The sequence below is a fragment of the Kogia breviceps genome, chromosome 14 (genome assembly GCF_026419965.1).
Source record: "Kogia breviceps isolate mKogBre1 chromosome 14, mKogBre1 haplotype 1, whole genome shotgun sequence".
NCBI classification, from domain to species: domain Eukaryota; kingdom Metazoa; phylum Chordata; class Mammalia; order Artiodactyla; family Physeteridae; genus Kogia; species Kogia breviceps.
Window position 1 is genome coordinate 28,197,345 of NC_081323.1, and position 26,452 is coordinate 28,223,796.

General features: G+C 47.8%; 1 protein-coding gene across 3 annotated transcripts in view; it reads right to left on the minus strand.

Annotated features, from left to right (window-relative positions):
* Window positions 1-7,361: 7,361 nt before the first annotated feature.
* The window catches only part of DZANK1 (double zinc ribbon and ankyrin repeat domains 1), a 76,564-nt gene continuing 57,473 nt past the window's right edge, over window positions 7,362-26,452 (minus strand). For all 3 annotated transcript variants that reach the window (XM_059036319.2, XM_059036320.2, XM_067013783.1), the window contains 7 exons: window positions 23,507-23,610; window positions 22,352-22,426; window positions 20,539-20,635; window positions 19,718-19,818; window positions 17,755-17,835; window positions 17,102-17,229; window positions 7,362-8,940 (listed from right to left, as the gene is read on the minus strand). In XM_059036319.2, the coding sequence (XP_058892302.1) occupies window positions 8,817-8,940; window positions 17,102-17,229; window positions 17,755-17,835; window positions 19,718-19,818; window positions 20,539-20,635; window positions 22,352-22,426; window positions 23,507-23,610 (710 nt within the window). In that variant the 3' untranslated portion in view covers window positions 7,362-8,816. The remainder of the gene's footprint in view (window positions 8,941-17,101; window positions 17,230-17,754; window positions 17,836-19,717; window positions 19,819-20,538; window positions 20,636-22,351; window positions 22,427-23,506; window positions 23,611-26,452) is intronic.

Here is a 26,452-nt window from a genome sequence, read left to right on the forward strand (position 1 = left end):
CACATGCCGCGGAGGGGCTGGGCCCGTGAGCCATGGCTGCTGAGCCTGCGCGTCCGGAGCCTGTGCTCCGCAACGGGAGGGGCCGCAGCACTGAGAGGCCCGCGTACCGGGAAAAAATAAAAAATAAAAAATAAAAAATAAAAAATAAATAAATTTGGATCTGCCTTCTCCTCTTCTCGCTGGTTGTGACCAGCTCCATTTGATCACAACTGTGATCAGAGGTGGGTAAAGCCACATCCTGCACACCTTCAGGTTCTGCTTGCTGTTTACACGGGGCTACAAGTCAACAGGGATTCGCTGGGGAGGGATCCTGGAGCCAAGGGAAGACAGGAAGACAGGAAGACAGAGCGAAGCTGGTGCCCTTTGAGGAACTTGCCTTCCTGACCAGTGGAGGGACCCACGGACTACGCTGTCACTGTCACGCTCACCAAAGGGCAGGCACATGCTAAATGCTCTTTAAACACCTTTTGATTGGATCATTTCACTTCCCTTGTAAAAGCTGTTCCTGATCTTAAGGAATTTAAGAAAAGAAGAGAGTCGGAGAAGCAGATATTCTTTCCCAACAGGTAACATATTTCTTGGTATATGGAGCAAAAAGTCAAGATATTGGGGTTTTGTTCGGTTTCTTTTTGCCATACGCGGGCCTCTCACTGCTGCGGCCTCTCCCGTTGCGCAGCACAGGCTCCGGACGCGCAGGCTCAGCGGCCACGGCTCACGGGCCCAGCCGCTCTGCGGCATGTGGGATCCTCCCGGACCGGGCCACGAACCCGTGTCCCCTGCATCGGCAGGCGGACTCTCAACCACTGCGCCACCAGGGAAGCCCAGGATATTGTGTTTTTTAAACAAGGAAATCCATTTCAGTATTATTAGTGTGCAAAAATACTTACGTAAAATAGTCTATCCACAGAGACGTTTAGAAAACTCTCTCGATGGTACAAGTTTTCCCCCTTCGTTTGAATTTTCTGCAGTGTTTTAATTTCTTACAATAAGCATGTAATGGCTTGCAAAAACAATAAATTACCTCAGTAAGAATTAGTAAATCATTTAGTCTGTCAAAATTTGATGAAGCCTAAATATCTACCTTGATTATAAATGTGTCTAAGAGACAAAACATACTGCAACATTACCCGTTTCGTAACAACACATAAACCCACGTAACCAGGATATTATTTGAAATTTAAAATATTTTGAAGGTTTTTTTTAGGTTATAAAACAGTTGACACCCAAACATTTTCTAGCCTACTGACACACCTACTTTTATTTTTATCTACAACATTATATCAGAACCACCTGATAAAAAAAACAACATGTCTTTCAAACCTCACAGCCAGCATACCCCTGCCGCAAAACCTGCAGTTTGGCTACAAAATTCTTTTGCCCAAACCCAAAAGCCACAGTGAATTTTCTCCACAGCTCTTTGCTGAGAACCTACCTCACCACGTTCATTTTTCCAGACAGGCAGGAGCCGAGACGCCAGGGTTTGCAGCAAGGAGAGGATTTATTCACAAAGCAGCCGAGCGAGGAACTGGGAGAACCAATCTGAAATCCACCTCCCGAAGGCGAGAGGCTGCGGTCTTTATGGCCTAACGAATCAAGCAGCAAGGCGGTCTGAAGCGTGGCGAGCGTGGGGAGACGTGATTGGGAACAGGTGTGATAATCATCATTCTGCACAGCTGTCCCTAGGAGAAGGTTAAGGGGGCGGGGAGGGAGGAGACAGGAAGGGTGAACAGAGAGATGAAGGTAAGGCGGGGGCAAGAGTTGATGTAAGAGATGAGGAGGGAATTTTAGGGGAGAAGGCGGCAAAGCAGGGTCCAAAATATTCAGCAAATTCCATTAAGGTGTTTCCGAGGTCCTATCCGAACGGAACCATGTTAGACGGGATTTGCATTCTAATAAAAAACTTGGCCAAAACCCAGAAAAAGCCTGTTTTAAGAAATGTATAAATTCCTTTGTCATCAGATGATCCACGTATTTAAGAGCTTTCGCTACAGATACACGCTGGTCTGCCCAGCCAAAGGGCAACAACAACCTTGCGCCACCCCCAGGCTTGGATCCCCACCCCATGCAATGCCCACTCCCGACTCACCCAGGAAAGGGTCCTCAACAGAAGGGCGGCAGCAAGAGGGTGACAGGGCTGCCTTTGCGGGGAGCCCACAGCTGCTCCCCGGGCCCAGCTCTGTTCTCCTGAGCCCACTACCCGTTTGCTGGGACAAAACCACCAGCAGTTTGTGGCGTCCAGTTCTTCCCGGGAAAGGCAGGAGACGGTCCAGCTCTCTGTACAATTCGAGCCTGAAAGCATCTGTGCCCTTCTGTCACTTCAGGATCAAATGGAGGAGGGAGGAACAGAGTAAGGAGTCTTCTGGTCCATGTCTTTGATGTAAAGGAAGCCCCCTGGGCTTCCCTGGTGGTGCAGTGGGGTTGAGAGTCCGCCTGCCGATGCAGGGGACACGGGTTCATGCCCCGGTCCGGGAAGATCCCACATGCCGCGGAGCGGTTGGGCCCGTGAGCCATGGCCGCTGAGCCTGCGCGTCCGGAGCCTGTGCTCCGCAACGGGAGAGGCCGCAACATTGAGAGGCCCGCGTACTGCAAACAAACAAACAAACAACCACAAAAAGAAGCCCCCTGAAGTTTCTGGGAATGCAGCTGACTGACTGACTGACTGGAGTGTTGGGAGAAACTAAGTCTTTTCAATTTGGTAGTGGGTCAAGGACGAGCAGGAACGTGGGACTGGAGCATTTGTAAACAGACAAGGGGAAAAAAGCAACTGGAGTGAGTTCTCGGGACCCCCTGCAGAAGTAAATTAATGAAAAATGAAAAATGGTGTTTGGGACACATGCCAACCAGAGATGTACCTCCATGGCCCAAGGCCAGGATGCCTGAAGCTGGGGTCCTAGCTCCAGGCAGGGACTTCACCATCACTGGATCAGGCCAGAGAGAGTCCCACCATCCACAGAAGCCATGACTGGCGAGTTTGTGGTCCTGGTGTCCCCGCCGTGTGGACTCAGGATGCAGCGACCTCTTGGTGTATTGTGACATCAGACAGGAAGTGCTAGAACACCACGGGCACAGTCCCCTGGAAGCCAGCCACAGCGAACACCGTTTTAAGTAAAGACATTCTAACTTACGGACCGTTGAAGGATCTCAATTGGGAGGACCTTAAACATGTTTTCTACCCAATATTCTTAGGTAACCTTGGGCACCTCAGTTGAACAGTTTTCAGAGAAAAAGCTTATCAGAATGATCATCTAACTTGATCCAGACAGCTTCCCCACCCCCCCATAACTGTAGCATACTATCAAGATTTTTCTCCATTCTTGATCACAGAACACCTGTAAATCCTCAAGAAAACTGTTTGAAGAAACTTCATATGCCACATTGCATTTGGTATGTGCTCTATAAAAATTGACTTTAAGGGCTTCCCTAGTGGCGCAGTGGTTGAGAGCCCGCCTGCCGATGCAGGCGACACGGTTTCGTGCCTCGGTCCGGGAAGATCCCACATGCCGCGGAGGGGCTGGGCCCGTGAGCCATGGCTGCTGAGCCTGCGCGTCCGGAGCCTGTGCTCCGCAACGGGAGGGGCCGCAGCACTGAGAGGCCCGCGTACCGGGAAAAAATAAAAAATAAAAAATAAAAAATAAATAAATTTGGATCTGCCTTCTCCTCTTCTCGCTGGTTGTGACCAGCTCCATTTGATCACAACTGTGATCAGAGGTGGGTAAAGCCACATCCTGCACACCTTCAGGTTCTGCTTGCTGTTTACACGGGGCTACAAGTCAACAGGGATTCGCTGGGGAGGGATCCTGGAGCCAAGGGAAGACAGGAAGACAGGAAGACAGAGCGAAGCTGGTGCCCTTTGAGGAACTTGCCTTCCTGACCAGTGGAGGGACCCACGGACTACGCTGTCACTGTCACGCTCACCAAAGGGCAGGCACATGCTAAATGCTCTTTAAACACCTTTTGATTGGATCATTTCACTTCCCTTGTAAAAGCTGTTCCTTATCTTAAGGAATTTAAGGAAAGAAGAGAGTAGGAGAAGCAGATATTCTTTCCCACAGGTAACATATTTCTTGGTATATGGAGCAAAAAGTCAAGATATCGGTTTTTTTTGTTTGTTTGGTTGGTTTTTTTTTTTGCTGTACACGGGCCTCTCACTGCTGCAGCCCCTCACGTTGCGGACCACAGGCTCCGGACGCGCAGGCTCAGCGGCCATGGCTCACGGGCCCAGCCGTTCTGCGGCATGTGGTATCTTCCCGGACCGGGGCACGAACCCGTGTCCCCTCCATCAGCAGGCCGACTCTCAACCACTGCGCCACCAGGGAAGCTCTAGCCACTCTTTTAAAGGGCTCCAGTGATAAGGTCAGGCATACCCAGCATCACCTCCTGTTTGATTAACTTTGAATCAATTGATTATGGTTTTTAATTACATTACAGACTCACGTCACCTTTGCCACATAACATCCAATGACAGGAGGGGCACCCCAGGATGTCCACAAGAGGGACTCGCTGGGCGTCATCATAGACCTGCCTGTCCTGCCTGGTCCTCAGCACTTTGTATCCCTCGTTTTAAGGGAAAAAAGAGAGTGATTATTGGGATGAATATAAAAGAAAAAAAAGAGAGTAAATTATCAGAAGTGTATTAGTCAGCGTTCTCCAGAGAGACAGCCAGTCGGATAAACACAGAGAGAGATTTATTATCAGAACTGGTTCGTGCTCTCACGAAGGCCGAAAATTCTCACCGCCTGCCATCTGCAGCCAAGACTCAGGAAAGCTGGGGATGTAGTTCTTGTTTGAGTCCAAAGGCCGGAGAACCAGGAGCACTGATTTGGGCCCAGTCTGAGGGCAGGAGGAGACGGCGGTCCCAGCTCAAGAGCCGGGCAGACAGAATGAATTCTCCATTCCCCCGCCTCGTTAACTCCCATTCCCTCGTGTGATGCCACCAAAGTGGGAGCTGGCATGGGCGGGGGCACAGAGCAGGTGGTGGTGGGGCTTGAATGGAAGAAAAGCCTGGGGTCGCCTGTCTGGTGAGGAGGAAATCGCCCGAGGCCTGAGGGCACCGGGGAGCCCAGTGGGCACTGTGATTGTTTTCCCATTACCATCCTAGGATAACGCTGATTGTAGAAAGATGGGAGCAGGAGCAGGGAGGCAGGTGAACTAAATTTAATTTCTTTTAACGTGAGGAGTCAAATCCAGGTATATTTGTTGTAAAGATGTCCGCTTAAACTAGCTAATAAAATAGCGAATAAAAGAGCTAACATCTAACTCTTCATACTTTATTCATGTGTGTTTTTTATATTTTTATATTTATCTATGGAGTAAACTTCTGTTTCAGGTGCCCACATATGGAAAAGTAAGGAAAGTGTTTTCTGAAGCCTACTGATGAGCGCAGAGCCTTGTTCTCTAGACAACACTCTAGAGACCCACTCCCATTTATTCATTGCTTATTTACTCACCAAAGTAGCTTCCAAGATGGCCCCTCATGATCCCTACCTCCTGGTATTTGTGCCATGTGGAGCTGAGCACAGCGGGATGCCATGGGAATGACAGTGGGTGGTCCTGAGGCAGGTGATAAAGAACAACAGGACCCGACCTTACTCTCTGGGACCCCCACTCGAGGGCAAGCGGCCGCCATGTTGTGAGGCCACTCAAGCAGCCCAGGAGGCTCTGTCGGGGCTGCGCGGCCACCAGCTGCTCCCCCTGCGCAGTCCCCTTCTCCTCCTCTCACGGGTGTCAATCACCAGTAAACACTCATGCCCTTCTGTCCCAAACCGTCAGGGCACCTGCCTCTGGAGTGCCCAGCCCGGAGCAGGCTCCGCGGTGAGGAAGGGGAGGGAGATGCGTCCAGGGCTCACGTGGCTCCGCCCCTCCCCACATCACACCCACCCTTTGTTCCCCACTGAGGCCCTGCTGAGCTGTGGTGAGTCAGCTGCAGTCAGACCCACTCACTCCCAGGCTGCCCACCATCCGGTTCCTTTATTAAAGCCCTTACTTTTTATCACTATAGCAGTTCTGCTCCCTCGTCAAGCCCTGTACACCGTCATTAGGCAAAGAAAAAGAAAGCTCTATAAAGGATAAGAAAAAACATGATTTTTGAAACCAGAAAGGTCCTGCCTTAAAAATGTGGGTTTGGGGCTTCCCTGGTGGTGCAGTGGTTGAGAGTCCGCCTGATGATGCAGGGGACATGGGTTCGTGCCCTGGTCCGGGAAGATCCCACATGCCGCGGAGCAGCTGGGCCCGTGAGCCATGGCCGCTGAGCCTGTGCGTCCAGAGCCTGTGCTCTGCAACGGGAGAGGCCACAACAGTGAGGCCTGCATACCACAAAAAAAACCCCAAAATAAACAAAAATAAAACGTGGGTTTGATTTTAATTTTCTTCCAAACATGTAGTTCAATGTTTATATAATGTTTTATGTAACCTTGTAGGATTTCATCAAGAAAGTTTCTGGATTTGAAACTGTGTTCCTGCATCTTAACTATTAAGCTACCTGTTCCCTTTTTAAATGAGGTTTGATTCTGAAGGAGTGAAATTCAAGGGCAGTTTGTATGAGACAACACAGCCCCAGCGTGAGACGTCAGGCAGCCGGTGCTGGGAGGGCCTCTGGGGAGGGAGGGCGGGACCCTCCACCAGAAAGCAAAGAAAACCCAGGGAGCAATGTTTCCTGCACTCAAGGTATGAATGCTTCGCCCAAGAGCCCCGAGGGGATTGTGGTGGAACCTGCAGGTCCCTGGGGCCCTCCCTGCTCCCTGAGGTCTGGGAAAATGGCCTAGAACTGCACACCCTCCTCCCCCACTGTCGATTCCAGAGCCCGTGGGGTACAAGCCAGAGTGTCGGGTGCCCTAACCCACCTTCCCAGGGTGGTAGCCACCGCACCCCTTCCATCTTCTGAATCTTGAACCTTGTTCAGTTTCTCTTGCAGCCAACCCTGAGCTCAACCTTAAAGGAAGAGAATTCTGGAAAGGTCGTCTGGCTACACGAAGCAGACACTGTGCAAACCACCCAGACACCAAACCAGATGCCTGTCCTCGGCGGGGCTCTCTGGACACTGGTTACCCTGGCAGCTGCTCCCTCCCCTTTGCAGGCCGCCAGGCCAGGAGTCTACCTGGGAAGCCAGGGTCGGCACTGCCCAACACCACTGGGGCTTGGGTCCCACTCTGCACCTGTCCCGGTGCAGACAATCACCCACCCTGGGGAAATAAAGTGTAGGCAGTGATGCCAGCAGAGTCTATTACTTATTGTTGTGAGTTAATTATTCTAAATTAACAAATATCCTGTTTACAAATGTTAACAGAAACAATTTAGGGACTCATACTGCAGAGGTAGCACCCAAAGATTGGAATGACGATCTGAAAAAAAGAAATGAATCAAAATTACACATTCCTGCAATTGGTTTATTTGAAGCTTACTTGTCAACCAAAGAACAAGCCATAACAACAGGAATACTGATGAGTTTAGCTTAAGAAGGAAAAATTCTAATAAGCTCAATCTTCATGCACTAACTAATTTGGAACCACTTAATAGATATATTAAGCAAACAACATGCAGAACAGTATGTGGTTTCCCACCATTTGTCTTAGACAAGGGGACAGAATATATATGTTACCTCTACTTACATTTTACGTGTACTCTGTATGAACACATACACATACTACGTACATTTGCTTATATAATTCTACACGACTTCTGGAAAGACACGACGGACACGGATGTCACTGGTGGCCTCTGTGGAGGGGATGTGGGTGGTTGTGGGGCAGGGACGCGAGGGAGACTTCACAACATTTTATACCTTTTGGCTTAGAGCCATGTGTAATTTTATCTACTGAGAAATAAAATTAAAGAGCAAATTCTAAGACAAGCAACAATACACCACTGAAAGCATACACTAAATTCATCATTCTCCAAGGCATTTGGGGAAATACTCATGGGGTGTTGGGGGCTTATACTGTCACATAACTTTTAAAAGCTTATGAGTGTTTTATTCCCATCTTTTGACTTACTTCACTCTGTATGAGAGACTCCAGGTCCATCCACCTCACTACAAATAACTCAATTTCGTTTCTTTTTATGGCTGAGTAATATTCCATTGTATATATGTGCCACATCTTCTTTATCCATTCATCTGTTGATGGACACTTAGGTTGCTTCCATGTCCTGGCTATAGTAAATAGAGCTGCAATGAACATTTTGGTACATGACTCTTTTTGAATTATGGTTTTCTCAGGGTATATGCCCAGTAGTGGGATTGCTGGGTCATATGGTAGTTCTATTTGTAGTTTTTTGAGGAACCTCCATACTGTTCTCCATAGTGGCTGTATCAATTTACATTCCCACCAACAGTGCAAGAGTGTTCCCTTTTCTCCACACCCTCTCCAGCATTTATTGACCTACTAGAGCATGGACTTGAGGATATGGGGAGGGGGAAGGGTAAGCTGTGACGAAGTGAGAGAGTGGCATGGACATATATACACTACCAAACATAGGGTGGATAGCTAGTGGGAAGCAGCCGCATAGCACAGGGAGATCAGCTCAGTGCTTTGTGACCACCTAGAGGGGTGGGATAGGGAGGGTAGGAGGGAGGGAGATGCAAGAAATATGGGAACATATGTATACGTATAACTGATTCACTTTGTTGTAAAGCAGAAACTAACAAACCATTGTAAAGCAGTTATACCCCAATAAAGATGTTAAAAAAAAAAAAAAAAAAAGCTTATGAGTGCCTCTGGAGCTCAGTTTTCAAACCTCAAATACCCATTTCAGAATGAAGAGAACAAAGCACCGCCAGAGCTGGATGGTTTCTTTAAAGGAAGCCTGCGGGGCCGTCAGGGCTAATGGTCATCCAGGCTGAGCTTAGCAGCAAAGAGTGAGATGACGGGGTCATCCCCAGTTTCCAGGGCCAGGTCATACGCTGTCTGGTCTCTTGCGTTCTTCTTCTGAACGCTTGCGTTGCATCTGCGAAGGAAATGGGGGTGAGTGGACGGACTCAGGTCTCTGAACCTTCCCTGCCTTGGAGGCCAGTCTGGGAGCTCCTGCCCCCGCCCCCCCCATCCCAAACTTCCCCCAAGACGCCACCGTGATCAGCCCTCAAGGGCGGCTCTACCCTGAGACCTGAGGAGAGCTGTGATCTCACACGTCCAGTGCCAATCCCGGCTGTGGGTTCCCATTGCATCAACGACCCACAACCAAGTGGGTTTAAGGGTGCAATGTTTTCATTGTGCTTTTAAAAGCCCTTAGTGCCCTGGGAGCCATAGGGGGATGGTGGTCCCATTACTGGGTCAGCTGTTCAGGAACCAAGACACTCTGAAATCCTCACAGGCCAACAGGGGGATCACTGTGGCCATCAGTGTCCCTCGGAGGCCAAGGAACATACCCCAGTAAGGCAGCAATGCACTCCCTTCCTGCCAGGCCAAGTGGAGCTGCTTCATGAAGAGCTGTATTTTGGAGCCCGTTTGGATGGGAAAAAATCCCTGGCTAAATCCTTGGTTTGCATCCTCGAGAAACTGGAGAAGGAGCAGGTGACCAAAGGGGCCTTGGTTTCACCCATGACCTATTTAACTAACCCAGGAAAATCTCTTGACTTTGCCCTCTCTGCTCCTTTCTTTGGAAGATTTGGAGGGTAAGCTTTGATATCAGATAGAAAGTGAAAATCTATACACATATTCATTTTTTTAAGTGAGAAACCCCACAAGGATATGGTTTGTAGTCAATTTAGCAAATGCTAATAAATACTATGTTAGTATATTTCCTGCAAGAGTTCATGGAATGTGTTGGACACGGTCTCACCCTTGGCTTGACCCTTTGGGCACTGTCTGTATGACAATAACCTTTCAGGGCTGTGGCTCCTATTCTTGTGTAGGGACAATGACCTTGGCTTCAGTGATGTTGGCTTGTGTGATATGAAAATAAACACCAATCTTAGAACCCAGAGGGCAGGCCCGAGAGGTCAGACAGCATATTTCGTGATCTGCCAGACTATCTCTACCTTGCCTGGTCAGCTTTGGCCCAGTGAGTGAGCAATGGATGCTGCAGTGGAGGATGGGGTGCTACCTGCATTCTAGAGTTCATGACAGGCTCCTGCCCAGAGGTGGCAGGAGTGATGGAAGGTGGGAGTCGTGGCTGAAGACAGAGATGAGATGAGCAACTGGAGGTCTGCATTCTCCTGGCCCTGATCTTTCCCTCGACACCCTCACCCTGTCCCCTGCACCTGCAGATGTACCTGCAGCCATATTTATCCCAATAGAGAAAAAGGATGGTGGCCTCTTTTCTGAAGGAGATAAACGGAGCCTCTGGCAACTTCCATGCCCTGAGGGAAGCCTTCCACTTGTCCCAGCCTGAAAGCAGCTTCATACACCCACAACCCACCCACCCTCACCCCAGCTGATAAGCTCCTGTCATACACACAGAATTCCCACTGCTCTAACCCATTCCTCATTCTCAAACAGGGATGGATGACAAAGGATCACACACATCTGAGAAAAATCTGCAGCATCACAAACACAAATGTAAGAAATTAAAAATGACTGAAGACAATATCAGATAAAAACAGAAGGCTATGAAGAAGAAACAATCAGAACAAAAAGGAGCTCTTAGAAAGTAAAAATATGACTGTTGAGAGAAAAAGTATTCAGCAGGAGGGTCAAGAAAATCTCTTAAAACAGAGAGAAAAAGGGAAATGAAAAATATGGGGGAAAAAATTAAAAAGACAGACAGAGGGCGTCAATTCAAGTGGTCCACCTCCTAACTAATAGGAATTCTAGAAAGAGAGAATCGAAAAAAATGGAGGGGAGAAAATACCAAAGAGATAAAATTTCCCTGAGCTGAAGAAACACATGACTTTTCAGGCTGAAAGGGCCAAGTGGATGAATGAACAACAGCACATCAAAAAAAATACCCCTATGAAATTTCAGAACATCAGGGATAAATGCTTCCAGAAGGAACAAACAGGTCAGAAATGAATAAGAATTTGCTGTAGCATTTTCATGGGCTATGCTCAGTGCTAGAAATCATGAGAGCAAGGCTTGATTATTTTGAATACAGAAATTAATATCAAGGTATGAGTAGTCAAGAGTGAAGAGAAAAGAAAGTCATTTTTGATATTCAAGGACTCAAAAGTTTTTTTCTACATACCCTTTCTGAAGAAGTTACTTAAGGCCACACTCTAGCCTGACAAGGGTCAAAACCAAGAAAGAGAAAAATGTGAACAATAACTATAGGTGGATTCCAGTGAAAAGAAATCCCATGATGACCACTGTGCAGCAGGGCCAGAGGGCTGTCAGGCAAAATCCGAATAGGAAGTATACTCCAAGAGGAAAGTCTCTAAGAAAAAAAGCACTGAAAAAGTAAGAAACCAGATAAGATTACGGATGTGGTGAAGGCATGTTCTTTTTCAAACCAGAAAAAAACAAAGGCAATCAGAAAGTCCAGGAAAATCAAAGTCACACACAAAAACACACAAGTTGTTCATGGTTTATGAAAGAAAATGAAATGTGACCTGATTTTGAATAATTTATGGTGTATAAGGAGAATCTACTTGATATTTCTGGTAAGAAAATTTTACTTTGAGTAGCCCACGTGTTGTTTTCTTGAATCTACAAACAAGAAAATGTAATCAGAGTATACCAATGAACAATATTTATGTAGCTATTATAATGCAATTGCTCTTCGTGCTTTTCAACTATTGCAATCAACCTATGGATGAAGAATGGATGTCTTCATTATGTTAACACAAGTAAATATAGCTGTGATTAGTGTTGTAAACAGTAAGCATATACTAACAGAAGTTGTGAGATGGAAGGGGAAGGAAAGGTAGAGGTAAAGGTAGAGAGCACTAATATACACTTATATGCACTTACATCCAGGTGAATCAAGAGACACCACTGACATCATTGAAAGATGATGATTGAAATACAGGAGTTTAGGCATATCATTTATATTTTAACAGTAATTAATAAAGAACAAAAACCGGAACAGAATGATCAAAACATGAAGGTCTGGTCAGCAAGCAAAGTCATCACCTATGACAGCAAGAATCAACAGATACCGTCTAAGCATGCTAAATCAGGAGTGACTGGTTTAAGTGTATTGTTTAGTGACAGAGATATAGGTGACTCTAGGGACAACTTTAAGACATTTACATGTAGTTGTCCTTGGAGACAAGGACTTGGGGTGAAGAGGTGAGGGCAGCGGAGGACTGCCATGCCCTTCCACAGGATTTGATTTTTCAATCATGTCCACGTCTCACTTCGATACAATTAAAAAGCGATTTGGTGCGTATGAATAGTTTAAATAAACATACACAATTTAAGAAATCTTTCTGCCAGACTAGTCATAAATAAGGCAACATCAGTATGACTAGGCCAGAAATCAATGATGAAATTGGTGACTAAACCTCCCCATACTGCTCTGTACCTAAATCAAGTCTGTCCCAGACTAATTCTGGGAGTCTCTGATCCTGGGGGGTGGGGGTGGGGCATTTCCTGACCACACTATGCTCGATTCTCTTACCTGGCTTTATTTTCTTTGTAGCACTTATCATGCTCTGAAATTACTCATCCATTTGCTTACTTGTTTATTGTCTGTCTCCTCCACTAAACTGTAAGCTCCATGAGGGAAGGGAAGTGATGTCTTCATCACTGCTGTATCTCCATCACCTAGAATGCTGACCAGCACACAGTAGGTGCTCAGAAACCACCAGTAAAAGGAATACATCAATGAAAAGAATGAATAGACAAACAAATTAAGGGAAGGAGTATTGCCTCCAAGATTGAAACCCATATGAATTGCAGGAAAACCTAACTATGAACTCTGCATCCACCTGTGGGAGGGTAATCCTCTGCCTGATTTGGGCTCCAGAATCAGAACTGACCAGGTAATGAGAAGGCTTTCCATTTTCCAAAGTAAATGAGAAACTTAGCACTTTCACCAGTTTTGTGTTGCAGAAACCACCACAATGGTCTTAGACCTTATCTAAGTTTAGATCTTATCATTCATGTAATTTCAGCTAACTATTTGGCCAAGGCTTCTGGTGCCAACTAAATCTGAGTGGTATGATTGATTAGTTTCTCCTCATATTTCTCCAGAGGCAGTAAGTGAAAGAGGCAAGGCCACGTGCCTTATGACAGAATTTCCATGACTTTCCAAAGATCTGCCTTTGGTTTGATACAAACAGTTCCTGCAAGCAACTAAGATTTGGGGATCACCCTTCATATTGTTGTTGTTGGCAGTGACATTATTGTTATTAGTTTGATCAGATCAACATAACTGAGCGGTCAGGCACGGGGGAGAGTCCCGTGTCCAACAGCACTGTGAGGTCACTCCTTACCATGGACCATGCTGGGCTGATTCTTAACATCTCAGTGTTTGTAAGAACAGCCTCTGGACCCTCACTACTCAAACTGTGGCATCTGGACCATTGGCATCTCCTGAGAGCTTGCTAGAGATGGTGGATCTCAGGCCCGGCTCCACCCAGACCTACCAAATGTGCATTTTCACAAGATCCTTGGCTGATTTACATACACATTAAAGTATGAGAAGCATTTATCAAGTTCATCTTCTTAGAGTTTGGTGCATTAAAAAAATACACATACCCTTTCCTTAATGTGAAAACTTGGACTTGGGAAGACTTGGTGACATCTGTTAACAGAAATAGAACTTAGAACTTAAATCCAGTTGTAACACCTTTCACCCAGGGCTTCTGTTATTTAAGCCCCACATGGTTCTTCTCCCAGAGCCAACTCACCCCCATCCCCATATCCTATGTCAATCATCGTGCAGTTGATACTTTCCACTCAAATCCTGATAATCCTCTTTTTTCATAATCACAGCTTCACGACTGCCACCATTAAAGTCCAATCATTAGGCTCCGGGCACTACAAATGATCTCACTTCATCCTCCACTAACTCTATGACCCGAGTTCGAGTATCCCCATTTTACAGATGAGAAGATCTAGCAAGAGTAATATGTTCATTTTCTCCACATTTTGCTCTCTCCTGCCTCCAAACTGTCCCCTGTCACCACAGAAGACTCTACATTCCCCTCCTTTAGCACAATTCCCAGTGGGCACATTCAAAGTGTACATTTCTCACGAGGTCTTTCAGATGACCTCTCCTGGGCTCTAAGTCAGTTGAATTATTTGTTCATCTACTCAGCACATGTGTGAGTGCCAGCCTGGTGCCCCCAGATGTGCAAGGGCCACCTGGTCACCTGTGACACAGTGCTTGCTCCTCTCTCGGGGAGCTCAGAGGACCTGGCTGTAAATTCATGGTGGAGGGGTACACACTGTGCTACGGGGGTCTGACCACAGAGGTCTCAGTCACAGCAGACACCAATCTCCTCCTCATCTTTCATCTCTCCTGCCTCCCCAGTGGCATAAATAAGGCTTCACTGTCACTTCACCCCCTCAAGTTCCTGGGGCTTCATCACGCATTTACCATTTGAACTCAGATATATTCACAGGGTTGTGGCATCTCCTAGGTGGACTCAAGACTTTCTGTCTTCACAACTCTCCCCAGGCTGAGGGCAGAGTGCATGTTCTATTTACTCAATAATGGGGCTGGGGGCGGGGATCTCTGATGGCTAGATTTTCTGGGTTGGTGGTTTCCTGCGTAACCACAGTTTGGTTTTGGAAGATGATGAAGCATGACTCTGCCAACTCTTAGCTGTTTACCTAGCTCCCTAAACAAGTTAACTGCAACACGGCGAGGGCACGAGACGGAGTGCATCCTGCCATCAGAACTCCATGCTCTGAGTCTTCTCCTCCGAGGAGCTTGTCATTGTCACGGCAGACCTTCCAGAACACGGTTGGCACAGCAAGTACACTGTGGTGCTCTGTGAATTTGTATCATAAAGACACTTTTCTACTAATACACAAGCAACTCAAACTGTTTACTCCAATCTAAGTATCACGGTGAATTAAGGTACACTCTCTCTTTGTAAATCCTGAATTACCTAATAGAATAAATCTCCACAGGTGAACCTCTAAGTAAACTGATGGTTGCATTTTCCTCACTTGCCTGCTAGGGTAGAGCTCAGAGGCTCGATATTTGAAACTTCCAGTGAAGGAGGGCAGCTACTGTCCAAAAGCAAACATCATCTCTCTGTGTCCCTCTCCTCGCAAGACTTTTTGAATCTGTGTTTCTGAAGTCTGCTGGTAAGAGGTGTCAGCTTTGGTGGAAGATGTGTATTTCTCCTCAGCCATCCCCTTTCTGCTGAGTATGAGTTTATTCTGGTAAGAAAGACACAAACATGGGAACCAGAAACCCTAGGGAGGGGCTTTCTGCTACCAGCCAAGCTTCTGGACAGAAGTTACCTGTATGGAGACCACTTGGGCTGCCTCTCGCCATTAGCTAAACAGGCTCAGGGTGAGAAGAGAATGTTAATCCTTGTTTGCAAAGGACAAGCCACGGAGCCTCTTTTACAGGAAAGTCAGATTGTCAGATGGCTTGTGACTGAAGAGCTGTAGATAGTGGAGCCTTGAGATCATGTTCCTGGGTCTACAGAGGTCCAGCTGTGGGGCAGAGGCCGGGTGGACCCAGGCCCAAACACTGTGAACTAACAAATATAAGCCACACTCAGCAGAACTGGCTCTCAGTGGAAAAATCTGCTTTCTGAACCCGCCCCTCCCTGACCCCACGTGAGCTATAGTCGGCTAATAGTAACCATGACAACGCAGGGGGCGTGACAAAGGGCTATTACACATCATTCAGCTAGACCAAATAACCACGGCGTTAGACTTAGTAGAAATGCAAGGAGATCACATGTGGATAAATGTCAGTTTACAGAATGGTAATGAAGCAACAATGGAAACTGAGGAACACCAAAGAGAGACAGGTCACCTGTTCCACGTCCAGAGTTAGGTTCATCCGCCGGACTCTTCATAAAGCCAGGACTCATCACACTTAAGCAACAATTCAAAATGTGCTCAAGCGATTTTTGTATCAAACACAAACATTATATGTAAATGCTATTAAAAAATCCTTATCTGAATTATCCAAATATAAAGTATACCTTGACACAAAACAAGGTGTCATTATTTCTATTAATAATGATAAGTGTAGGGATGTAAATGATGAAGCTGACAAGGTATGACGCCTGTGAACCCCAAGAGAACCTGAAAAAGTAAATTCCAGCCATCGAGTGTGTACACCCACGGGCCAAACACTCCGCTATAAAATTAAACTACTGATAAAAAGGGGGTCGTGTCTACTGACACAGGAGTCCTATTGGGCAGAAACTTTAAAAACCGCACATAGAAAAATTAAGAGAGAGATATTTTGAATAAAAACACTAGAGGAAATTTTGAAACAGAGGAGAATAGAAGCAAAGCTATTTAACTTTTGTCCCCTGTGCTCCTTGCCATCCTCGGCAGCACGATTCACAGACCGGGGCCCCCAGCTGCCTCAGTAACAGTGCGGGCAGCAGAGTGGTTGACCTGCGATTCCCCCAGATGACTTCCAGTTCAACAGCTTGGTCAGCGGGATGTAAGCAGTCAACGGGGAGGACCTGGACTCAAAACATTGTCCACCCCAGGTCCCCAAAGTAATTTGCAAGAGAACAGTGGACTCACAAGGCCGGGTGGGGTCAAGGGTGGGAAAGGAACAAAACCATCCCACGTGACTGGGTTTCTCGTCATTCTGCTTCCCAGCTGTGGAAACCGAGGCAGCAGGAGACCACATGGTGAACCCACATGTACCGCCTCCCCCCAGGGCTGCTCGCATCCACGGACGACCAGATAAGGTTTACTGTCTGCAGTAACTTCACGGGTACATTTCCCATCATGATGAAAATCATGATGAAAACATTGCTTAACACCCAACAGCTAAGGATTTGCGGGCCCACAGATATAAATAAATTCATGAGTTAACAAAATGGATCATCATTTATCAAAGCTACTGAAAGTTAGACAATCCAGTAGTCCATTTAAAAACCTTTGTTTTACCCAGATTTGGAAAACGGAAGCAGTTAAGTCTCCCATTAAGGCCAAAATGGGTTGAAATGGTTCCTAAGTGGTTCAAGTTGAACAGGGCCTGCAAACTGACTGCTCGGAGAGGCCCCACCAAGTACCAGCTGGCTGCGACCTCACCCACAACTCTCCCTTCCTCGTGCTTCACTTACGGGACGCACTGCTGGTCCACATCCGCTCCCCTCTGCACGAGAACCGGGATCGCTTCATGGTGCTTGTTCGTGACTGCCAGGCTCAGAATGGGCTGGTCTTCGTTGTCACTGCAGTTGGGATCTGCTCCCTGCAGCGTGTAGAAAAGGACAAACTTGCACAAAGCCTAAGCTCAATGGCACCCACTCGCCCTCCTAGTAAGTATAACAAACCCTTGATGGAACTAAACTGCTTTAACTCAAAACAAGCAGGAACCCCAAGACTCAACCTATAAAGACAGAGCTGCCAAGTCATGTGGGCGATAAAACTTGTGTTTCTGTTCCCCCAGCAGGAGGCCAGGCACCTGGATGGACAACCTTGCTTCTTTAGGAAACATGATGGTCACACAGGGTCACAGACCAGGGATTCTGTCCACCTTCCTGCACTTTATTTGGACTCCTGTGCGCTTTTCTGCCTATTTTCTTTGCTATAAAAATTAGCAACAGGTAACAATTAATGTACAGTTTTTGACTAGCCCTTTAGCCCACTTCCAGACGGTTTTAAATTAAGCGGCACAGTGATTATCACAATATCGAACAAAACTTCCATCTGAAAGAGTCGGGGTGGCAGGCCTGGCTGAGAGCCTCAGGGAGGCGTGTTCTTGGGCTGCACTTACTTCATCACGTAGCTGTTCCATCACAGACACTCTTCCTTCCCCTGCTGGTCCGACTTCCTTCAGCAGAAGCCTGTTTTCAGGCTGCAGGATCACAAAAGGTGGTCGTTTCCACGGCCGCAAAATCTTTTTACTGTCACGCTCCACTTGTCCAGGCTCAACCCTCAGGGCAAATGTTTCCTCTCCTGGGTAAGTTCTGAGTCCCAGGGACAGATGAGTGTGAGCACGATGTGTATGTGTGATGTGTGTGTGTGGGGGGGGTGTGCGTGTATGTGTGTGTGTGATGTGGGGGGTGTGTGTGCGTGTGTGTGTGTGTGTGTGTGTGTGTGTGTGTGTGTGTGTGTGGTCTTCAATGGCCAGCAGCACAGATAAACACATCTAATGTAAATCTCACCAGTCTCTGAGGCCTTGCCTGGGGGAAGGACACCACACTGACATTTTTTCATGTTATTAAGGACAGGGATGCAATGAGAAACCTCATAAAACCCCAGAAACCACACACTAGTTTTACTATGAATATTTCAAGGAAAAGCAACCAGGTGAATCCTAAAGTTTATGCTGCATGCTTTATAAGGTGTTCGAAATCAGCCTGAGTGTGACCACCTGCCTGTGGAGAAACCCCCTCCCCCCGACCAGGCTGGGTACCTGTGTATGTGCCGGGAGGCCCCGGGGCCCCGCGCGACTGAAGTGGTCGGGCTGGAGGGGGGAACTGACCCTGTGTCCACCTCCAGCTCACTGCCACAGCCAAAGAAGGCCGACCGGAGGGCAAGGTGGTGGGTGAGCAAGGGCACCCACTGTCTCTCCAAAGCTCCCGTTAAAACTATTCATGGTCCATAATTGTGAAAAACAAAACTCTAACAGCTGGGGGAAACCGGGAAAGGGTACCATGCATGGATCAGAAATGGCGAAGAATCCCAAAGATTGAAAGTGGATGGAATCAGACTGACAGGGAAATCAAAGCCAAGAAGAAAACCAGCTGCAGACCGCAGACTTATGAGGTGTTCTCTCCAGGGAGCCCAGCAGGAGGGCGGGCGTTGGGTGTGGCTGAATCCACAGCGTGTTATTAAAGGACTTTACCATGAATCATGGGGATGGCCGGCATCCTCCCCGCTCTCCCCCCTGCCCCCCCGAGTAGAAGGGCGGGAAGCTTTTGCTCCCTGCTTAAACTCTAATACTATTTTCCATACAGTTCACAATTTGCCTAACAGAGGCTTCTCCTGGGAGCATTGGGCCAGAGAGGGGCGAAGGGCAGAGCCCAGACATGGGACGGGTTTGGAGAGCCAGGAAGGAGTGGAAACCACCACAGCACTCCCACTACCACGCTCACCAGCAGAGGAAAGGCCTTCCCACGCTGGCAACTTAGAGGACCCTCCACCCACAGAGACCGCAGGCCCACAGACCCAGCTGGGCACCCGTGCTAATCAAACTAGCCCTTCGTTTATCAACATGACCTAACAACCAAGGATCATCACATGTTCGAGACAAACCAAAAGCAAGAAAGAGAAAGATGAGCAGATAGAACGGACCCCAGAGGAAACAGGTGTTTCAGGAGACTGAGGAGAACTTTAAAAGAATTCCAGTGAATAATCTTGAGAGATTTTAAAGGTTTTGCCTCCATAAAATAAAAACACACTGCTATAAAAAAGGGAACAGGGCTTCCCTGGTGGCGCAGTGGTTGAAGAGTCTGCCTGCCGATGCAGGGGACACGGGTTCGTGCCCCGGTCCGGGAAGATCCCACGTGCCGCGGAGCCGCTAGGCCCGTGAGCCATGGCCGCTGAGCCTGTGCGTCCGGAGCCTGTGCTCCGCAACGCGAGAGGCCACAACAGTGAGAGGCCCGCGTACCGCAATAAATAAATAAATAAATAAGGGAACAGAAAAAGTATTCTTCCATTTAAACAATATCAAAATAAAACATTAGATGCACAGGCTGAAGAAGACAGCTCTAAGGATCAAGGAGAACACATACCGTAAGCTGCTGTTTCTTCTCTTGAAACGTTTTGGTCTTGAAATTCTTGGTCCTTGTGACTTTCTCCGTGGTGTCTGGGGTGCTCTGGCTGTAGTCACTCACTGGAATGACAGGAGTCGAGGACCAAAGTGAAGCCCCCCGCCACTCCCATCATGTAAAGAGCCACTGTCCTGCCATGCCCCCCTCAAGAGGTCGGAAGGAGGAAAAGGCTTTTATAGAAATTTCTATTTGATGGAACCTGGCCCGAAGGACTCCTGGGGCTGTCCTTCTTGGTCCAGAACCAGATGGGAGGAGGGAGGGGAATAAAAGGGGCTACAGTTCTCAGGCCCCAAAGAGCATCCCCTGCCCCAATTTATCTCCCCAGTGAAAGACTGTGAAAGACTGCAAACGTCTCATGCCTGACTTTGGGGTGGCCAGAGGAAAAACATGGGTGGAACGTGAAAGTAAGAGGCCTGGCTGGGCTGGCAAATTTTAAGCAGTTCTCTCCATCCTTGCCAAGTCACTGTGTTGTTTTTGGTCAATGGTTCTTTAGGTTTTTCTTTTTTAATTATTAGTTTTTCTTCCAGGTTTACTGAGATGTAACTGACAGACAGCACTGTATGAGTTTCAGGGGCACAGCAGAATGATTTGACTTACATACACCATGAAATGATGACCACAAGAAGTTTAGTGAACATCGTCATCTCATACAGAAACAAAATGAAAGAAATAGAAAAAAAATGTTTTCCTCGTGATGAGAACGTGTAGGATTTACTTTCCTGTAACAACATCCATATATAACTGGTCAACCATTTTAAAGTCCCCGTAAGGGGACAACTCACCCAGGTTGGACCCGCTGCCAAACAGCCCGTTCCCTCCCTCGGTGACACTGCTCAGAAAGTGGTCGCTGAAATTCACCGCCTTGTTCATGTAAAGGTTCTGACCAATGAAAAAACATCAGCACCATGAAAGATGAGGCCACGGCGTCCCAGCAGAATGATCTCCCTGCTCACCTGCTCCTCTTTCCGTTAACGACAGCCCTGTCTACCCAGACAGTCAAGCCTGCAGCGTGACCATGCTTCCAGACACCTCCCTCACCTCATCGTGATGTTTTGTCCATTCTGCCTCTTAGCAACTCCTCGCTCTGGCCCCTCTTCTCACACCGAGATCATTGCAACAGCCTCCAAACAGGTTCCTGCCAGCCCACCTTCCCTGTGGCTGCCCCAGCCCCTTTATACAATGAATGTATACGTAACTGTGTTCCTCCGTGCTTACAACCCTCCGTGTCTTGGGATTAGGGTGGCCTGATGGGGAGGCTCAGGCTGCAGAGTCTGTATCCTGGTTTGGTCACTTAGTAGCTTAGGGGCCTTGGAAGAAGCAAGTTGCTTAACTTCTCTGAGCCTCAGTTTCCTCACCCGTAAAGCGGAAATATTATGACCAGCCTCAAAGAGATGTTGTCAAAGCAAAATGAGGTTACATGGATGTTTATAAAATGAGGATGGGTGATACACAGGCCAGACCCATGATTCTGCATCCACCTGGACCAGTTCCACAGCATGGCACCCTGTTCCTGCCATCAGGAGCCACCTGCTACTTCCTGAGCATAGAACACGCAGGCTAAGAAAAAACACACACAGAACCTGGGACACATCCCCGACTTCTACGTGATAGACAGCATATTGCAGATGCTCTTGTGTCTGTCCAGTTCCCCTTAACCAGTCAGGTACCATCCCAGCTGCCACGTTGGCTGCTAACAGCTCACAGTTCACCCCCGTCTCCGGCTGCCCTCAGTAGGTGGGTGCTGACCTGCCCTAGCGGTTATGCCCCTCCCCCCCAAGCCTCAAGTGGGGACAACTGTGTGGTGTGACTCGCCGTGTTCTGCGTCCCTCAGTCCCATTCTCCTGAAGCACCTCCCCGCCCAAGCTCTGCTGCAGCCGCACAACCGAAAACACAGCATTTAGTGCTTTCCTTGGTTACAAAGCACATTCACGTGTATCTTCCTACTGGACACTCCCAGCCTCCCTGTGGGTCAGGCAGGGCCCAGGCATCTGTCCCAGTTTTAGAGACATCGTTAGCACCCTGCCAGGTCACAGCCAGGCCCGAGTTCCCCTCCTTTTCCTTGTCCTCTTCACTCTCTTCTCAATCCATTAATTATCCTTTTGTATGTTGTGACTTCTTGTCCAATGAAACTAAAGCCGCCTGTATCAGTTAATGTGTGTCACACACTTATGGGCTCCATGGCAATGTTCCAGTTACCAAATGAGAGGGAAGATCAAGGGAGACATGGCCACAAAGTATGGCTTATTTTTATAGGCAAAGAGGTCAAAGTACACATCAGCAAACATTTCTGTCAGTCTTTCGCCTATACTCAGACTTCAGTGGGTATAAATAAACCTGAGAACTACGGGACCAGTAGGGTGGGTGATAATTTCTTTCTGTTCTTATGACATCTTTATGTGCCTGAAAGCTGGCTTCTCTGAGGTTTAGCTCAGTTATTTATCTAATTCTATGAAATTGCTGGCCTCCAGTTAAGTTTGATAATATTCTAAACTCTTCCTGTCCATGGATTATGCAGAAGCATTTCAATAAATCATAAGCTACCATTTACTAGGTCAGTCAATTTTGAAATAAATAACTTCTGGTGGTTTTACTCACCTTGGTTGAGACTTGAATATAATTCAGCCTGATGCTAACTTCATAGCCATCCTCATGGACGGTAGCAGAGATGAGCTTGTAAAAAAGTATTAGAATTCACAACCATGAGTGTGGGACTCAAAGCCCGGAGCCACAGCCAAGAAATTCTGAGATGCTAAGCTGTACATTTAATCAAACATTTAATTGCCACAAAGGAAGGCAGGAAAAGAGAAACAAAAACTAGATGAAATAGGACACAAATGGCAAAATGGAAGACACAAATCCAGCCTTCTCTATAATTCCATTAATTATAAATGAACTGAATACTCCAATCAAAGAGCAGAGACTGCCAGATTGGTTAAGAAAGCAAGACCCAAATTGATACTCTCTATAAGAGACACACTTTAATGAAGCCACATGGCTGTAAGTCATCACCTGGCAAAAGGTGACCTGGGGGGCGGGCCAGGCCTTGGCAATCAAGGGCCAAGTATTCAAGTGAGCAGGTGTCTCTTTAAGTAGCAGGAGGAATTTAGATCAGTGGGGCTCAGCAAATGCTTTAAGGATCAGATAGTAAATATTTTAAGTTTTGTGGGCCATATAGTCCTTGCCATTGCAGTACAAAAGCAGCTACAGACAATAAGTAAATGAATGAGTGTAGCTGTGATCCAATAAAACTTGATTTACAAAACTGGTGGCAGGCCAGGTTTGCCCCACAGGCCACAGTGTGGAGACCCTAGATTATGCCAAGTAATTAATAAACCACCAAAATAGATTATCAAAGGAAATTTAGCAATACTTGACAATGACACAGTTCCAATGTTGGCCTAACTTGGTGGCAGAGGAGTGGATAGGCTAACTTTGAAAGGTTCTTTTAGTCTCATGACAGAAAAGGTCTTCTCACAGATGTGTGTCTTTATGACAGCAGTATCCCTGGGGTCTGACAGTCCTGCTTCAAATCCTGAATCCCCTGAGACCCAGAGTGTAGTCTTGGGCAGGTCACCAAATCTCTCTGAGCCAGTTTTCCTGGATGTCAAATAAGGCGAGGAGGCATGGAAAACGGGGCAGGAAAAAGAGAAAGGGCAAGCAAAGTGCAATTTCAGGAGAGTCCGTGTGGGCAACCTCAGCCTGATCCCAAAGGATGCTCCAGAGAGGAAGTCCTGCTCAGAAGCCACCCACCTTTCCCATCCTGGGCTCTGCAATCAAGGCCCGGAATTCAGGGTTGTTCTGAGCGTAAGACCGGAGGTGAGCGGAGATATGGTCCACCTGTTTTCTCCAGTATCCTAAAGAAGGAGAGAAACCCAAACACACGGATGATTCTTCTGAGGTGAAGGAGGAAAAGTGTCAGCATGCAACATGCATTTTCAGAGAGCTCATTTCTCTTTGCCAAACTCTGTGATGGTTTTTGCTTTCTGAACCTCGACTATGTACTAGAATAAGTTCCATGAATATTATAGAATTCCAAAGGAACGCATTTTGATTGCCATACCTGGGGTCTTTTTCTTTTATTCTTTTAAAATTAACCATATTGAGAAACAACTTACTAATAAAGTGCACCTATTTTAAAGGTAAGTGCCCCTATTTTGAGTTTTGGCAAGTGTATACATCCCACTGATATGGAGAACATTCCCATCACTCCAGAAAGCCTCCTGTGCCCCTTTCAGTCTGCACAGGGTTTAAAATAATTCGAATTTATTGCCACCATTTAAGGCTTGAGAGATTTCACATGAGTCTGCTTTCTCCTGTGCAGGTGGGCGATGCAGCAGCACTGGGCCTGCCCTTCTGCCGGGCCTGGCTGCCTGGGGCTGAGGGGTGGCTGTCCGCTTTGGACGGGGCAGGGCGCTCCAGCCGGCCACAGCCCTTGCAGGCCTGGCTGCCTGCCTTTACTTCCTGGCTCTGCTCTGTGGCCACTTGAGTATGAAAACCTGCATCGGATCCCACCTCATCATTTTACCAGTGAGGACACTAAAGCTGAGAGCAACTGGGTGGCTTTTGCAAGGTCATCCAGACATCTAACTCTTACTCAGCCTTACTTTCCCTACCTATAAAATGGGACTAATACCTCTTACCTCATACGTTATTGTGACACCAAATAAGAGAACCTCAGTGTCTTAGTTTGGGTTCCCCTGACAGCAGAGCCTGAGATGCATATTTAGGACAGGTAGTTTCTTTTGAAGGTGACGCTGGGAAGCACGAATGATGGAGCAGAAACAGCAGGACAGGGCAGGAAGGGAAGTCAATTGAGAATCTGTTAAAAGCTGGTCAACGCCATGGGCAGCGGGGCTCCGTCCTGCTGGGACCTAAGAGGAACCAGGCAGAACGCACCCCAGGTCTGTGCACTGGACAGAGGGACTGAGGCATTCACTCTCCACCCCCGGCCCCGTGTGTGAGCTCCAGCACTTCTGAACTGCACCCGCCTGTGGACCGGCAGTCTTCTGCTGCTCTGAGGCAGCAAAGCAAAGAGATGCTGTGGCACGTCTGATGAGGGACGCGAGCAAAGATGCGGAGAACCAACCACCACGCTGTGCTTGAATCAGGCGGGCAGAGGGGTCTGGGCATTACGAGAGTCGGCTGCGAGTAGCTGACATAACACCAGAGGGAGCACTGAGCCCAGCACAGGGTTTGGCACAAAATAGGCACATTCATCCCATAAACAGACACTGAGCACCTCCTGTGTGCCATGCACTATCTGAGGTTTGGGGATACAGCAGTGAACAAAGTTCTTGCCCTTGAGGAGTTCACAGGTGGACCCAGAGAAAATAAATAAATACGTAGGCAGGAGTATGCTAAACACGAAGATCTGACTGAGAATCTACAACAGATGTACAATTCCAAGATCAAGTGTCAACTCTCAAAAAAGCCTCCAGGGAGGGCTTCATGGAAAGGCTGGGAGGGGTGAGGGGGTCTTTTGGAAAAGGTCCTGGCAAGACCATAAGTCCTCTTTTGGGGGGTGAGGTCTGCTCCCTCCCAGCTCGGGATGAAAGAGGGGGTTCCAGGGGCTGCCTTCTGCTATAGCGAACTGAGGACCCATGTCTATTTTCTGTTGGTGCCAAGCAAAGCGCCCGAGAACTTCGTGGTTTAAAACGTCAACCACCTGAGGCCTCACACTTCTGTGGGTCCGGGGTGTGGTCAGTGCCCAGCAGGAACGGCTCATCTCTGCCCCACATGGTATCAGCCGAGCCATCAGCTGAGGCTGGGAGTCCGAGATGGTCTCATCCCTGTGGATGAGGCCTCGGCTAAGATGGTTCAGAGCTGGGGGCCGCCTGCTCTATCTCTTCCCGTGACTGCTGCCTGCACCCTCTCAAACGTCAGCAGTCTTTGTGGCGGCTGTTGGCTGGGGCCGGAAGCATCTGTCCTCATTCAGTGATCTGTCCTGACCTCTTTACACGGCACTCACTTCCTGGGGAGTAAGTGCAAGCTCCCAGCCCTCCTAAGTCCAGGCCCGGAACTGTCGTGTCTCTTCTGCTACTTCTGCTGATCAAAGCAACTTGCAAGGCCAGTCTAGATTCCAAAGGAAGGGAAACAGCATACAGGGGTGGGAGGGGTCATTCTGGCCATCTCTGCGGACAATCTACCAGGACACTCATGCCTGGAAGACAATGGACTGGGTCCTGACTCCCAGCTGGGAAATCCACGAGGCAAGAGAAGAGCTAGGAATGACTGACGACTCCCAGCTCTGCAGCCCAAGGAACTCAGGGGACCTCATCCCCGTGGAACTATAAAATAAACAAACATTTAAAGTGTCTGGAAATGGTTCTAGGGACATAGAGCAAATACAGAAACATCTGGAGAAGAAACTGTGCTAAAACTCAGAACAGCAAGAGTCTGTGGTGTTTGAACCATGACCCACCCGCTCCTTCCCTCTCTCAGCTGAGCACGATGAAAACTTCATTCCACATTGTTCAACCATAAACACACAGCTCCCTCTCCTCCCAGCTCCCAGCTCCCAGCTAGAGAGCTACGGAATCTTCTCAGAAGAAGCAGGATTTCAATGTTTCTCATCCCGACCCCAATTACCTGCTGCAGAGACCAAATTCTGGGCAAATGCAGTCAAGAGTGGGCCCCCCCCCTCCTCTGTCCAGCCACCATTTATGGGATGGACGCTCTCCCTTGGGTCTGGTACAC